Source organism: Scylla paramamosain, chromosome 3 (genome assembly GCF_035594125.1).
Source record: "Scylla paramamosain isolate STU-SP2022 chromosome 3, ASM3559412v1, whole genome shotgun sequence".
Lineage (NCBI taxonomy): Eukaryota > Metazoa > Arthropoda > Malacostraca > Decapoda > Portunidae > Scylla > Scylla paramamosain.
Window position 1 is genome coordinate 28753022 of NC_087153.1, and position 15000 is coordinate 28768021.

Below are 15000 nucleotides of genomic sequence, written 5' to 3' on the forward strand. Positions count from 1 at the left end.
TCTGGAACTTCTTGCCAGTTTCCTTACTTCTCCTCATCTATGACTCAAACTATATCAGGAGGGACGTTTCAAGACTTTTAACAATGTGACTTTAGACGTGCGTTCGGAATGACTTCTTAATGGATAGGCACCTTCAATGGGCCTTTTTCTCTCCAAGTTTGTTGCCATTGGCCAGAACCGCTGTTGCATAAGAAAAAAAAATACAAGAGCATTGTCTGTTTATGTGGATGACTATCTCTCTTGTTTTTCTGTCTGTCCGTCTGTCTCTCTCTGTCTGTCCGTCAGTTTTTCTCTGTGTGCCCGTCAGTCTGTCTGTCTCACTTTGTCACAGCAATGAAGCCGAATTTCGGGGATAATAACTGACACCACCCAACATGTGAAATGGTTCCTGTTGAAAAATAGGGATATTCAAAAATTTCATTTCCATCAGAAAACACCCACAAAAACCTGTAATTCCACGAGCAGGTGTGAAGGTGAGATGTGTGCGCTAAAAATACCCGGCCAAGGCAGTATAGATTGTCACGGGGCGAAGGGGAGTGAGGGAGTGAGTGACGAGGATTGCAGGCATCTAACAGAACATCGTTGACTATGTTATTTAATACGGCTGTTATGTAGACACATGTGTAAGTGCATTGAATTAAGTGGATTAAATGATAAAGAGAGGCACGGATAACTAACTGATTAGATCAGTGGATAGATAAATAAATTGAGCAACTACAGGTAATCAGAGTAATAGATAAATGATGCACACACACACACGTATTCGCATGTGTGCGTGTGTGTGTGTGTGTGTGTGTGTGTGTGTGTGTGTGTGTGTGTGTGTGTGTGTGTGTGGTGTGTGTGTGTGTGTGTGTGTGTGTGTGTGTGTGTGTGTGTGTGTGTGTGTGTGTGTGTGTGTGTGTGTGTGTGTGTGTGTGTGTACGTGCTCTGCCCTGCCCTGCAAATTTAATCGCGTCCCCTTTCATATTTAAGCTTAACACACGACAATCGAATTACGCGTCTCTTATCCCGCAAACGAGCGATGTTTAACGGGAATGAGCGAAAATACTAGAAACGCTCGGCAAAAACACAACTATTCCACACATTTTTCCTTCATTCTTTCGTTTGTCCATTTGTTTTAATTCTGGCTTCATCTCCGTATGACGGGGAAAAAAAAAAAGAGGAAGGAAGGACAGGGGTAAAAAATAAGAAAGAAGAAGGAAAGAGTAACAGAGAAGAAGGAAATAACGAAGCACAGGGAGGATAGAAAGGAAGACGGAATGAAGAACAGGGATAAAAAGAGAGACAGGGAACGAAGGACAGGGAGAATAACAAGAGAGAAGGAACGAAGACTACAGAGAAATAGAAGGGAGGATGAAGAACAAGGAAATAAAGAACAGGTAGAATAACAGAGTGGGAGAAGCAAAGAACAGAGAACGGAGGGAAGAATGGACAAAACAACGGGGGAAAACAGCAAGGGAAAAGACACGAAAAACAGAGAGAACAGAAAAGGAGAATGAAAAGAAAGGGCGAAGAAACAGGGAAGAAGAAATGGAGAGGAAGAAAAAAGAAAGAATAGAAGTGAAGACGAGGGGAAACAAACATGGAAGAAAGAACGAAGAACAAGACGAAAAAAACAAGGGATAAATAATTAATAGAACAAGAACAGCGAAGGGGAATGGAAGAAAAAATTCAGGGAGAGAACAGAGTAGGGAGGAGAACAGCAGAACAGCAGCAGCAGCGATATGATAAAGCTGTGGGGAATAAAGCTGCAGTGACAAGCTTGAACGGCAACACTTGTGCTACACGGAAACTAACTTATGGCTTGGCTGAATAACACGAGATGAAGGCGTCGTGCTCACACTCACCCAGCACGGAAACACCACGGCGGCGATCCCTGACCCAACGCGGAAATAATGACACGGGGACAGTCTTGTTGAATGCAGTAACGTCCATGCAACACTCGGCCCTCGCGAAGTGAAGTGGTGGTCATGCAAGTGTTTAGTATTTTGGTCTGGTGATCGGCCTCCACTGCATTCCGTAAGTGTTCGAATCCTGGCGAGAACCGACGGGAATACAGAGGGATATACTCGTGCATGCCTTGGTATTTGTGGTCCACTAGAAGCGCTCATCTGTAAAGGACCCTATATAATGTCCTGTGCTCTTCTTGCAGGGGGATGAATGGATGTGAGCTGTAGTGTTCGAGTCGTGACCTGAGGGTTTGGAGTTCGTGTCTCACAGTAGTTTGTGGTAGGAGAGGTAGCGTTTTCTCGTAACCTTAGTCGGCACCATACAAATTCAGTTGCGTTGCCCAATGCCCTTCTTGCAGAGCTGAAATGGACTAATGTAGTGTTCGAGACGCATCCTGATGGAGTTTAGGTTTTACAACAGTTTCTTGGCAGGAGAGGTAGCGTTTCCTCATAAACATAACCAGCGCCATATTAAACTCTATTCCGTCGCCATAACTACTTCAATAAGTCGCCCTTCTTGCACTGACAGTGTGGGTGGAGGTGTAGCGGAGAAGCATGTGGTGCGTGTGGTGCGTGTGGACCATTTTTTTTTTCCGAACAAGTCAGTGGTTTTTACTCTCCACATTTCAGTTTATCCCGTGACTAGCAACAGAGTGTGGTACTTAGCAGCTCTTCGTTACCAGATGAACACGATCACACAAGAATATCAAGACGCTTAAATAAAATTAGCCCATCCGATTGGAACTTTTTTTTTTTTTTCTCAACGTTTTGGGAAGCGGACATCAAGAGCATTTTTCAGCGTTTCTTGTCGTCCTTTGCCAGCCTCCCTTCCCACGTAAGAAAGTAAATCACGCACCAAGAATAAATCATCCGCATGCAGCTCAATACACTCGGTCATCCCTCTTCCCGTCCTGAGGTGGCCGATGAACGAGTAACACTGGTACATGGGAGGGAGCGTCGAGTTTCTCGTGACTGTTTCATAGAGGTGAGAGAACAGCCTACCACATTTTTAACCTTCACTGCTATGGCCGTATTTTGTTAACATTAAGAACACTAAAAAAATGTTTGCATGGGCATAAAAATTAGATTATTATTTTTTCTTAACTACAGTACTATGTATATAAAAAGCTGTTTTATAAAAATAAGTACCGAAAAATTTGTAGATGATTATGGGAAAAATCGCCCAGCAGTGAAGCGGAGATAGGTCACTAAGGCGAAGTACCTTTTGACGGGCTGGCTGCAGTAGCACCAGCACAGCACCGAGGCGAGCGACGGGCGGGGCAGCTTCAAGAACAGCGTGGGGCATAACAAAACTCGCAGGGCAAAAAGTACACTGTTGAAGAATAGCATAGAAAATGGGCGAGGGCGGGCCAACGCTGGCAGCACAATGGCCTTCGTGCTTTTTGTTCATATTTTTTTTGCATATTATTGTTTCATTTTCGTGTCGTCTGTCACCTGTCCTAATAACACACCGGCCGTCACTCCCACTTGTCAGTCCGGTGAACGCACGTGCTCGCCTGTCACACCGAGATGACGCACGCCTCGCTTCATGCACGAGGCTCTTTTGCGTATTGGCTGCGGTGGCTCCAAGTTTACATCAGCCTCAGAGCACGACCAACTTTGGGATGGCCCTGGACAGCCCCTCTCCTGCTCGTCATTCATGCCTTTGGACTTTCTTTCCTTTGACCATTTCCATGTCCCAAAGAAAAACGAGTTATTCTGAGTTATTCTAATGTTACTAACTTTTTTCCTCCTAATGGAATGAACAGCGGGTCGGTGTCTTTAACTTATGGACCCGACCTGCCTCCCCTGACATAGTTTCCTCTGTATTACTTAAGTCACTGTAAGCCTTGCCACGCCACTCCGGCCCTCTAAGTACATAAGTCATGTTAAGCCAATTTAAGCCACTGTAAGCTACTACAGCCTGCATGATGCTCTGAGCCAGCAAAGCCATTGTTGACATTCCTTCCGTATCTTCCTGAGACACTCCTAGCCATGCCAAGCCACCCCGGACCTTCCTTTATGCCATTAAGCCACTCGGATCGCTAACCCACCAGTCCGAAACAACAATCCACACCACTCGGTACCTCCGTCACTCCTCTCCCCTCCATTTCATCACTCAGGGCCACTCTAATCCCCTGCGCGTCTGTCTGAGCCACTCCAGGGCCCACGGGACTACTCAGGGCCTCGCCGCGCCACTCTAAGCCTCGCCGGGTTAAGCTTAGCCTCTCCGTGCACGTCAGCGCCTCGCCGTCGTTGTCCAAACAACAATATTTCACGGCCACGGGATAGGCACCCTTGCTACCAATGTTTAGAGCTGCACGGGGGGAAGAAGGGAAGAAAAAAAATAATGGCTACGCTAAGCTCCTAAAGCCTCAGATTCGGCTTCCTGAATTTCCAGAGAGTTGTGTTTAGTCTTCCATAAGAGGTGCTCCGTGTGACACAAGGGACCGTATTCTGAAACATCCCGCACCTCGACTACTTTCGATAGGCTCTAGTTGAAGTGACGGTTTTTTTAAGGATGTTTTTACGGTTCTAATGACAGATTAACAAGATTTCTACATTATTAATAGGAGAAACGCTCTTGAGAACCCGGCTAATTATGTATGTGACCTTTGGAAATAGTGGTGGTGAGAGAGCACAGCGTTTCAGAATGTTGGCCAAGGCTCCACGCTGCTACTTAGCCCATTGCTTGCCGCCGCTGCCCCGCGCTCGCTGGTCAGGCATGGAATGTGAGGAGCTACTGGTGTAAGGCACGCCGTGTGCGTGGGAGGGACAGGTGTGAGGCGGCACGTGTTGTACTAGCGGTGTGTAAGAGGGACAGGTGTGGGAGAGAGTAAAGAGAACACGGTAGTCGGCCATTTCCTCTCACGGTAATTCAAGAAGAGCAGGAGAGGCAGTCTAGTCTTCTTTCCTCTTTAAGGACAGAGAAGGGGAGAGAGAGAGAGAGAGAGAGAGAGAGAGAGAGAGAGAGAGAGAGAGAGAGAGAGAGAGAGAGAGAGAGAGAGAGAGAGAGAGAGAGAGAGAGAGAGAGAGAACGCGCGCGCACACACCAAATGACAGATAAACACGGAGAAACGACAGTAGGAAACAGAGAGAGAGAGAGAGAGAGAGAGAGAGAGAGAGAGAGAGAGAGAGAGAGAGAGAGAGAGAGAGAGCTTATCGTTACCATTCCGCTTCTTGACTTTTATTCACGTATGTAGATTTGAGACAAGAAAAATAATTAAATACATAAATAAAGAGCAAACAAACAGTTCCTGGATTTTTACCTCGTTTTTCCTCCTCTTTCTCCTTTGCCTCATTTTCCCTCCTCTTCCTCTTCCTCCTTTTCTTACTCCTCCTCCTCTTATTCTCCTTCCTCCTCTTCCTCTTCCTACTCACGCGATATTCCGATGAAAACTTAAGTTGTTGTCCTCTTCAGAAGTGATTATTTCTCTATTTTTGCTCTTTCCTTTCCTCCTCCTCTCCCTCCTTTCCTTCCTCCTCCTCCTCCTCCTCCTCCTGCTTCCTGAGCCACTCCATTTCCTCTCATTTCCCCTCTTAGCGCCCTTCCTTCCTCCCTCTAGTTTAAGTTCCACCCCTCAGCCTCTCCCCCTCAACACGCAACATTTCCACACCTGTAACTACGCACTGCCTACACCTGCTACGCCCCCCCAACGCCGCCACCACCATCACACATCTGCCGAACCCCTGCCACATATTTACGACACACCTACCAGCGGTCGTCACTTATGGAAATGCCAGGAAGCCGTGAGTGTGTGAGACTGAGGCTGGGAATTTAGAGAGGCTGGGAGTAGGTGGGGTGGGGGTACTGGGTAGCGAGAGGGAGAGAGGGATGGAGGAGAGGGTGTATGTACGCTGTGTCAGGCTTACTAATCTCTCTCTCTCTCTCTCTCTCTCTCTCTCTCTCTCTCTCTCTCTCTCTCTCTCTCTCTCTCTCTCTCTCTCTCTCTGCTGTCTCTATGTCTCTGTCTCCGTTCCTGTTTGTGTCTGTCTGTTTCTCTGCCTGTTTCTCTCTCTCTCTCTCTCTCTCTCTCTCTCTCTCTCTCTCTCTCTCTCTCTCTCTCTCTCTCTCTCTCTCTCTCTCTCTCTCTCTCTCTCTCTCTCTCTCTCTCTCTTACACACACACACACACACACACACACACACACACACACACACACACACACACACACACACACACACACACACACACACACTCACACAGTCGGACATACACAGTCTGCATGGACTTGACAGCTAATCATCACAAGACGGTGGAAGAAGGCAGGCGGGAAGGAAGATATGAAGGAGTGGAGGGAGGAGGCAAAGAGAGAGGCAGACAGACGGGGGAAGGAAGGGAGAGTGGGGAACGAAGGCAGAGCAAGAGGAGGAAAAGGAAAGAAAGGTGAAAAAATATATAAATATGTTTGGAAGAAAAAATAAACTCTCTCTCTCTCTCTCTCTCTCTCTCTCTCTCTCTCTCTCTCTCTCTCTCTCTCTCTCTCTCTCTCTCTCTCTCTCTCTCTCTCTCTCTCTCTCTCTCTCTCTCTCTCTCTCTCTCTCTCTCTCTTCCTCCGAAAAGTATTAAAGTTGACAAGACTAAAAAGAAGTGAGATATAAATCCTAAGCTGAAATAAGATCAAAGTAAGATTAAGAGAGAGAGAGAGAGAGAGAGAGAGAGAGAGAGAGAGAGAGAGAGAGAGAGAGAGAGAGAGAGAGAGAGAGAGAGAGAGAGAGAGAGAGTAAATTTCAAGGAAGCGAAACAGATGCCCTATATATTTTTTTTAAGAGAAAACGAACAAGTAAGAAGGTACGTAGGTAGTTTGGGGAGCACGAAGAAGAAGAAAAGAAGAAAAAAAGAAGAAGAAGAACGGGAGGAAGATGAGTGAAAAATGAAGAAGTAGAAAGGAAGGGAAGTAGATAATTAGATAACTACGAAGAAGAAGAAGAGGAACGGGAGGAAGATGAGTGAAAAACGAAGAAGTAGGAAGGAAGGGAAGTAGGTAGTTAGGTAAGCACGAAGAAGTAGAAGAAGAACGCGAGGAAGAGGAAGGAAGGAGGGAAAGACGAGCTCAGGTCCTCACAGTAATTGGGTTTCCATTCCGTCAACTGTGAAATTAACGCCGCCAGCCTCGCAGATCACTCCCGGCGAGGCGTCACAGGTAAACAGCGTGACGGCTCCGCTTACCGCTCGCCTTAAATATATATCGCTCCTGGAATTTTTCGTCATCTTTAAGGTAGTTCTTTTGCTTTGATCTATATTCTCGTTAGGGTCTTTAATCATCCCGTGTGTGTGTGTGTGTGTGTGTGTGTGTGTGTGTGTGTGTGTGTGTGTGTGTGTGTGTGTGTGTGTGTGTGTGTGTGTGTGTGTGTGTGTGTGTGTGTGTGTGTGTGTGTGAAGGTTGTTGATTATATTAAGGAGAAAAGAATTACCACAAAAAAAAAAAGAAATTAACACGCACATCATAGACCTGAACCGAGTATGACAGTGCATTCAGTATATGAAACAAAAGTGTTCATACCCGATTATAAGCGCGAGTCGTTCACCAGATTACAAGTTATGTCCTATAATCTTCGTGTGGAGGATGGGAGGTGTAGCTGCACGCCGCGCGAGGGACGGGTTTGTCAGCGCAATAACATCAGTGTGTACACACTCAAAAACACGTGCTGACAGAATGCTCGTTATCTGAACCTTGTCGTGCCAAATACTCATTCCTGAAATGTAGTAACTGTAAAGATCTTTTTAATGAATTTTTTTCTTTCTGAGTTGTGCGATCATGCACATGATGCAATTAACACACACACACACACACACACACACACACACACACACACACACACACACACACACACACACACACACACACATATATATATATATATATATATATATATATATATATATATATATATATATAGAGAGAGAGAGAGAGAGAGAGAGAGAGAGAGAGAGAGAGAGAGAGAGAGAGAGAGAGAGAGAGAGAGAGAGAGAGAGAGAGAGAGATAAGATTTGTGTAAGGATATATCAGTGGTGGCAATGCACCTCCTAAAAACTCGGAATACGTGTTTAATTTGAACAGAAATGTATTTTCTATAAAATGTGAAATTTTATTTTTGTTATACTACTACTACTACTACTACTACTACTACTACTACTACTACTACTACTACTACTACTACTACTACCACCACCATTATCACTACCACCACCACCACCACCACCACTAATACGTACTACTACTGTGAGTAATTGTCTATTTTAGTGTCTTTTCTATCTTACTATTTCTAACTGATTTTTTCGTCGTATTTGTTTTATAGTTTCACAGTTTTATGTATCCTTAATATTCAGTTTTTAAGTTATATTCTTGGGTTTTTAGCTTTTTATAGAGATTTTTAGTTTAGAGTTTTGACAGAGTTCTTTATGTTATGTTTGGTTTCGGCTCAAGTATTGCTCTCCTGCAAGGCCTTATTGTTTTTTATTAGTTGGACAAGAACTTGATTGTAACTTTTTTTGTGTTACTTGTGTTTTGTCAATAAACTACTATTACGACTGTGTGTGTGTGTGTGTGTGTGTGTGTGTGTGTGTGTGTGTGTGTGTGTGTGTGTGTGTGTGTGTGTGTGTGTGTGTCTGTCTGTCTGTCTGTCTGTCTGTCTGTCTCTCTCTCTCTCTCTCTCTCTCTCTCTCTCTCTCTCTCTCTCTCTCTCTCTCTCTCTCTCTCTCTCTCTCTCTCTCTCTCTCTCTCTCTCTCTCAATCACATACACACACACACACACACACACACACACACACACACACACACACACACACACACACACACACACACACACACACACACACACACACACACACACACACACACACACACACATTTACCGTTATTGTGTTTGCAATGTTACACGCTTACTTAGGTCAGATAATTAAATGAGATTAATATCATACACTAATAATTTTTTTAACTTTACTTAACTAAAATTAAGTACATAAAACTATATCGATCAAAGTTAATTTTGTCTCTCGAGATTCAACAATTATTGGGTGTCAAGCGTTCAGTACCACAGCAACATTCAATAACAGAAAACAACCGAATAAACATCACGTCACGTTTCCGTCTCAACACGTAATATTACATCAGAAAACAACTAATCTTTATGATAAATGTTTAATCACCTTTTGTAGTAAACTCTGGACATCCCTGCCTGCTTCTGTATTTCCTCCTTTCTGTGACTTGAACTCTTTCAAGAGAGAGGTGTCAAGACACTTATCCTCCTGTATTTGATGATCCTTTTTGATCTTTCTTTAGGGAGTGACATCTTAGTAGGCCTTTTCTTGCGTTCTTTTTGCTGTCCTAGGCCTGTGCCTCTCCTGTATATAAAAAATAAAAAAATCACAGTAATAAACACGTGCATAAAATCCTCCAGCCTACCTAATATTACCAGTAAGAGTTGCGACAGACTGCAGTGCAAACCTTTCAAGCTCTACTCACGCCCACTAACCCGACAAGCTGAGCCATCTCGCCTTCTGTCTCGCCCTGGTCTGCTCCTCTCAGATCCCGAGCTTCGGTCTGCGAGGTCTAGTGCCTCTCTGACTTTCCCTAGTGCCCGTCTGCCTTTTATATTCCCATTTTTGCGCGACTTTTTTTTCCCTCGAACTGTTATCATTACCATTATGGCTTATTTTCGCAAATCCCTCACATATGAAACATTTCCTTACTACAGATATTTTTCTTTTGTGATAGACACGTGACTTTCTCTTCTGGTATTTGTCAGTCATGTGATAATCTATTAATCGGGTGATACTCCTCTGGGCCGTGCTGTTGTTGGTCTCGGCGACGTCTATTAATAGTCTCGGATGTGGTATCTCGTAGTCATGTGATAATTTCTGAGTATGGGAGATGATTTCGATAACTTTCTCTCATCTCTTTGTCAATCAGCTTGCGATATCTTCCATTCATCATGGTATTTGTCTGTGTATCTCTTGTCTGTCTTCGTTTCTTGCCGTCTTCTGCTTCTCTTTCTATCCATTAGCCATTGATAAGTAGCGGGTCTTTTTGTTGTTGTTATTCTCTTCGATACTTTTCTCTTGACTCATCAGCCTGCGATATCTTCTGGTAATGTTACTTGCTTTTGTATCTATTCATTCATCATCGTCTCTTGCTATCTTCTGCTTCTCTGTCTACTCCCTTCTTTCTTCTCTTATTGTATTGCTTCTCTTTGTACTCTTCATCCTCCTCTTCTTCTGTTCTTGTGCCTTTTCGTCTTTTTTTCGTCTCGTGTGTCTTATAGGTTCACGACTTACTACTACTACTACTACTACTACTACTACTACTACTACTACTACTACTACTACTACTACTACTACTACTACTACTACCGCCACCGCCGCCACTGCCACCACCATTCATTCAGTATAAAAAGCAAATCTAACTGTAGGAGAAACGAGACGTGGGATCGAGATGCATGGAGGAAAGAGTAAAAACGAAGAAGGAAAAGGAAGAAAGGAAGGAAGGAAGGACAGATGGATGGATGGGTGGACAACGGAAAGGGAAGGAGGCTGGAAGGACGGGAGAAAGAAAGGAAGGAAGGAAGAAAAGAAGGAAGGAAGGAAGGAAGGAAGAAGATACCGGCCATATCTCTTCTTCCTCCTCCTTCTCCTCCTCCTCCTTTTCCTCCTCCTCCTCCTCCTCCTCCTCCTCCTCCTCCTCCTCCTCCTCCTCCTCCTCCTCCTCCTCCTCCTCCTCCTCCTCCTCCTGTTTCCATCTTCCTCCCTCCCTTCAGAATACATTTACCGCCTCGGGATACAACTAGCTCGGACGCCCCCCTCCCACACACACATTCTCTCTCTCTCTCTCTCTCTCTCTCTCTCTCTCTCTCTCTCTCTCTCTCTCTCTCTCTCTCTCTCTCTCTCTCTCTCTCTCAAGCTGGTGGAGAGCTTTAACGTGTCAGTTAATTGAATATGACCCCGGTATAGTTTCCTTTAAAGCAACGGAGAGAGAGAGAGAGAGAGAGAGAGAGAGAGAGAGAGAGAGAGAGAGAGAGAGAGAGAGAGAGAGAGAGAGAGAGAGAGAGAGAGAGAGAGAGAGAGAGAGAGAGAGAGAGAGAGAGAGAGAGAGAGAGAGAGAGAGAGAGAGAGAGAGAGAGAGAGGACGAAACAAGAAATAAAAAAATAGAATTATTATCAAGACTTTGAGTTTGAGAAAGTGGAAGAATAAGGAGGAGGAGGAGGAGAAGAAGAGAAGGAAGAAAAAATAATGACATCAACCAAATTAATATTGATTGCGGGAACAAAAATCATGAAAAGGAAAAGTACGGAGAATACCACTATTCGTACGAGAGAGAGAGAGAGAGAGAGAGAGAGAGAGAGAGAGAGAGAGAGAGAGAGAGAGAGAGAGAGAGGGTAAAACAATGTGACGGTAAGCTCACCTTAAAATTGCTAGCATTATCACCTCCAAAAGTTGAGACGTAACTCTCTGACCTAACTGTTTCCTTTCGTCAAGTCCTTTAGACGACTCCCGCCCTACCTCCCCTCTCCATCCATTCACTATTTGCTTCCCCTCCCTCTCCCCTCTCCTTCCCTCCTTCTTTTCCTTCCTCCAGCCCCTCACCAACGCTACCCTCCCTCCCTCCCTCCCTCAATTCTTTCTTTGCTCTTTACGTTCTTTTTTTTTTTTTCATTCTTTCCTCCACCTTAGTTGCTGCCTTCTTTCTTTCCTCCATTCCTTCGCGCCATCTTCTCTCCATCCCTCCCTTCTTTCCTTGCCCATACTTTGTCTTCTTTCTGTCCTCTTGAACCTGTAATCTACCTTCCTTCCTTCTCTCTCTCTCTCTCTCTCTCTCTCTCTCTCTCTCTCTCTCTCTCTCTCTCTCTCTCTCTCTCTCTCTCTCTCTCTCTCTCTCTCTCTCTCTCTCTCTCTCTCTCTCTCTCTCTCTCTCTCTCTCTGCACCCACACCTACACAATACACACACCATATTACTAAACCACTAGGCATGTACACTTTACACAGTTTGCAAGAGTAAGGGGATATTCCTTCCTTCTCACTGCCCGAGGAACTTACATGTAATTTCTTAATGCTACGTGATATGGGTGGGTGGGGAGGAGCCTTCCACTGTGATGTACTGCTGCTGATTCTTCTTCTTCTTCTTCTTCTTTTTCTTCTAGTTAGTGCTGAGAAGTGTAATGAGGATGTGTATGTATGTTAGTGTTTGTTATCTTTGTTTTAAGGGAAGGAATAATTAAAAGATTTCATCCCAGTCTTCATTCTTCCTTTGTATGCTTTCTTTGTTTTTCTCTCATACTTTCTTTCCTCTTTAGTTTCTCCTTCCTTTCATCCTCCCTTTCCTCCAGCCCTTCACTTTTCCTTCTTTCGTACCCTTCCTTTTCTCCTTTGTCCATACCTTTGCTGTTTCCTTCTTTCTCCCTCCCTTATTTCTTTCCTACATCCTTCACTCTTTCCTTCTTTCTCTCCTTTCCCCCTTCATTTCCTCCATTCCTCTACTCTTCCCTTCTTTCTCTTCCCCCTCTTCTTTCCTTCCTTCATCCTTCACTCCTTCCTTCTTTCTCTCCCTCTCCTATTTCCTTCCTACACTCTTCATTCTTTCCTTCTTCCTCTCTCCCCCTCCACTCCTGTCTTTCCTTCATTTTCTACTTTTCTTCTTTCTCCCTCCACCTTCCTTTCCTCCATTCCTCTATTTTTCTTCTTTCCCTCCTTTGTTTCCTTCCTACACTCTTTACTTCTTCCTTCTTTCTGTCTTTCCCTCCCTCCTTTCTTTTCTCCATCACTTCACTCCTTTCCTTCATTCTTCACTCGTTCCTTCTTTCTCTCCATGCCTCCTTGAACTTCCTACCTTTCTCGTTCCCTCCACCCTCCCTTTCTCTCCATGCCAGCGTCCCTCTTACCCACTTATCTCCATAGGTTTGTCTCCTCCACTCAGCCTCCCCCACCCCACTCTTCCCTCTTTTCCTTCCTCATCAGGCGAAGGTTCTCTCTTCCCCTCTCTTTCCCTCTCTCCCTGCCTCTCTACCTCTCCTCACCTCTCCCCACCGCCACCTACACACTCCTCACCCTTATCACTTTTCCTCCAACCTTCCCTCCCTCCCCTCCCGTCTCTTCCCTACCACCTCTTTCCTCCATTTCGCCACATATCACAGCCTCGTAATATCTCTTGCTCTTCAGGGCCACTCTGAGAGCCACTCTGAGAGCCACACTGAGCCACACTGAGTCACACTGAGGCAATAAGAATCACACTGGAAGTCACTGAAAGCCACACTGAAAATCACACTGACACACAGTAAGAGTCACACTGAGGACCACACTAAGAGCCATATCGAGTCACTGAGTCATACCAAGAGTCACTGAGTTACACAAAGAGTCACAGTTACGGTAAGAGTCACAGTCAAACTAAGTCATGGTCACACTAAGGGCCTCTGTGTCACACTAAGGCCACACAGTCACACTGAGAACCACACTAACAAAACATTGTGTACAGTTGTATTTACCTTCACATTGACGTTAATGAGGTGAGTGTGTGTTGGAAACAAGCGTAGGAGGAGGAGGAGGAGGAGGAGGAGGAGGAGGAGGAGGAGGAAGAGGAGGCGGAGGAGGAGAGGGGCTTTTGAGAATAGGCAAGACAGGAAAGAATTTTTGAGGCTCACGAGAGAGAGAGAGAGAGAGAGAGAGAGAGAGAGAGAGAGAGAGAGAGAGAGAGAGAGAGAGAGAGAGAGAGAGAGAGAGAGAGAATCAACATTATGATATACAAAAACGTTACTCCTTTAGCATGATCAAGTATACGTATGCTGGCGCTGTCTCTCTCTCTCTCTCTCTCTCTCTCTCTCTCTCTCTCTCTCTCTCTCTCTCTCTCTCTCTCTCTCAGAAAACTCGGGGAAATGTTTGAATTTTTTATACGAACGCGCTCCACCTCTGAGACACTGTGCAGGAATGGGAGGAGGAAGGGGAGGGAGGGAGGGAGGGAGGGACTAGCAATAGCAGCAGGAGGGACAGCAGCAGCAGTGGTAGCAGCAGCAGGCGCAGCAGCAGCAGGCGCAGCAGCATCTCGTAAGCCGCTGCAGGAGTCGCCGTGAGAAATGCATGAGTGACGCGACGAGAGGCGAAGTTTTCATTTATAAGCCGCGTTTTTATGAGGATCTGGAAATTTATGTTCCGTCATATTTCAGGAATTTTTACTGTAATGAGCTATTTATTTTTTTTATTTTTTTATTTTTTTTGTGTGTGTGAGTGTGGGAGGAGATAGTAGGTGGAGAATTTTCTATTTTTCGTTTTTCCTTTTTCCTTTTTTTTTTTTTTTTTTTTATTCTTTCCAACAGCTGGGCGTGTTAAATTATCATAATAGTGATGATGATGATGATGATAATGACAACGAAGACGACACAACGATGGCGATGGTAGAAGTACTAGTAGGGACAGTGGAAGGCTATAAGATAGTAGTAGTAGTAGTAAGTAGTGAGTAGTAGTAGTAGTAGTAGTAACAGTGATATTGGTAGTGGTAACAGTAGTAATAGTAGTAGTAGTAGTAGTAGTAGTAGTAGTTGTAGTAGTAGTAGTAAGTAGTAGTAGTAGTAATTGTAGTAGTAGTAGTAGTAGTAGTAGTAGTAGTAGTAGTAGTAGTAGTAGTAGTAGTAGTAGTAGTAGTAAAAAGTAGTAATAGTAACAGTAGAAGTAGTAGAACGAATAATAATAATAATAATAATAATAATAATGATAATAATAATAATAATAATAATAATAATAATATTGTTAATGATAACGTCCTCGCTGCACGCTTTTCATGCTTACGTTTTTAGCATAATTTCAAGATTTTTCAGTCGTAATTCCCTTGTGACTAAAAATATTGTGTGCAAATGTTTACGTTACTCCGCCTAATGGGGTCTCCTGAAAATCTAGCAAAACCTGCAAAATCTGAGGTTAGTCTTAAGATTCAGCATCTCGTGGCGGAGGCGATGACGAGGGCGGGTTGTCTTGCGCCCTTTATGATGCAGTGATGGAGGGAGAGGGTGGCCTGGGAGAAGAACAAAGCAAGGGGATGACGAGGTGTACGTAGTTTAAGAGGTATAA

At 44.5% G+C, this 15000-nt stretch overlaps 2 protein-coding genes across 2 annotated transcripts in view; one reads left to right on the top strand and one right to left on the bottom strand.

Annotated features, from left to right (window-relative positions):
- LOC135088694 (GATA zinc finger domain-containing protein 4-like) overlaps positions 1 to 3611 on the bottom strand; it is an 11817-nt gene extending 8206 nt beyond the window's left edge. The window contains exon 1 of the mRNA XM_063983647.1: positions 3459 to 3611. Within this exon, the coding sequence (XP_063839717.1) occupies positions 3459 to 3611 (153 nt within the window). The remainder of the gene's footprint in view (positions 1 to 3458) is intronic.
- LOC135093318 (ras-related protein Rab-39B-like) overlaps positions 1 to 15000 on the top strand; it is a 111053-nt gene that overhangs the window by 40766 nt on the left and 55287 nt on the right. The window lies entirely within an intron of this gene.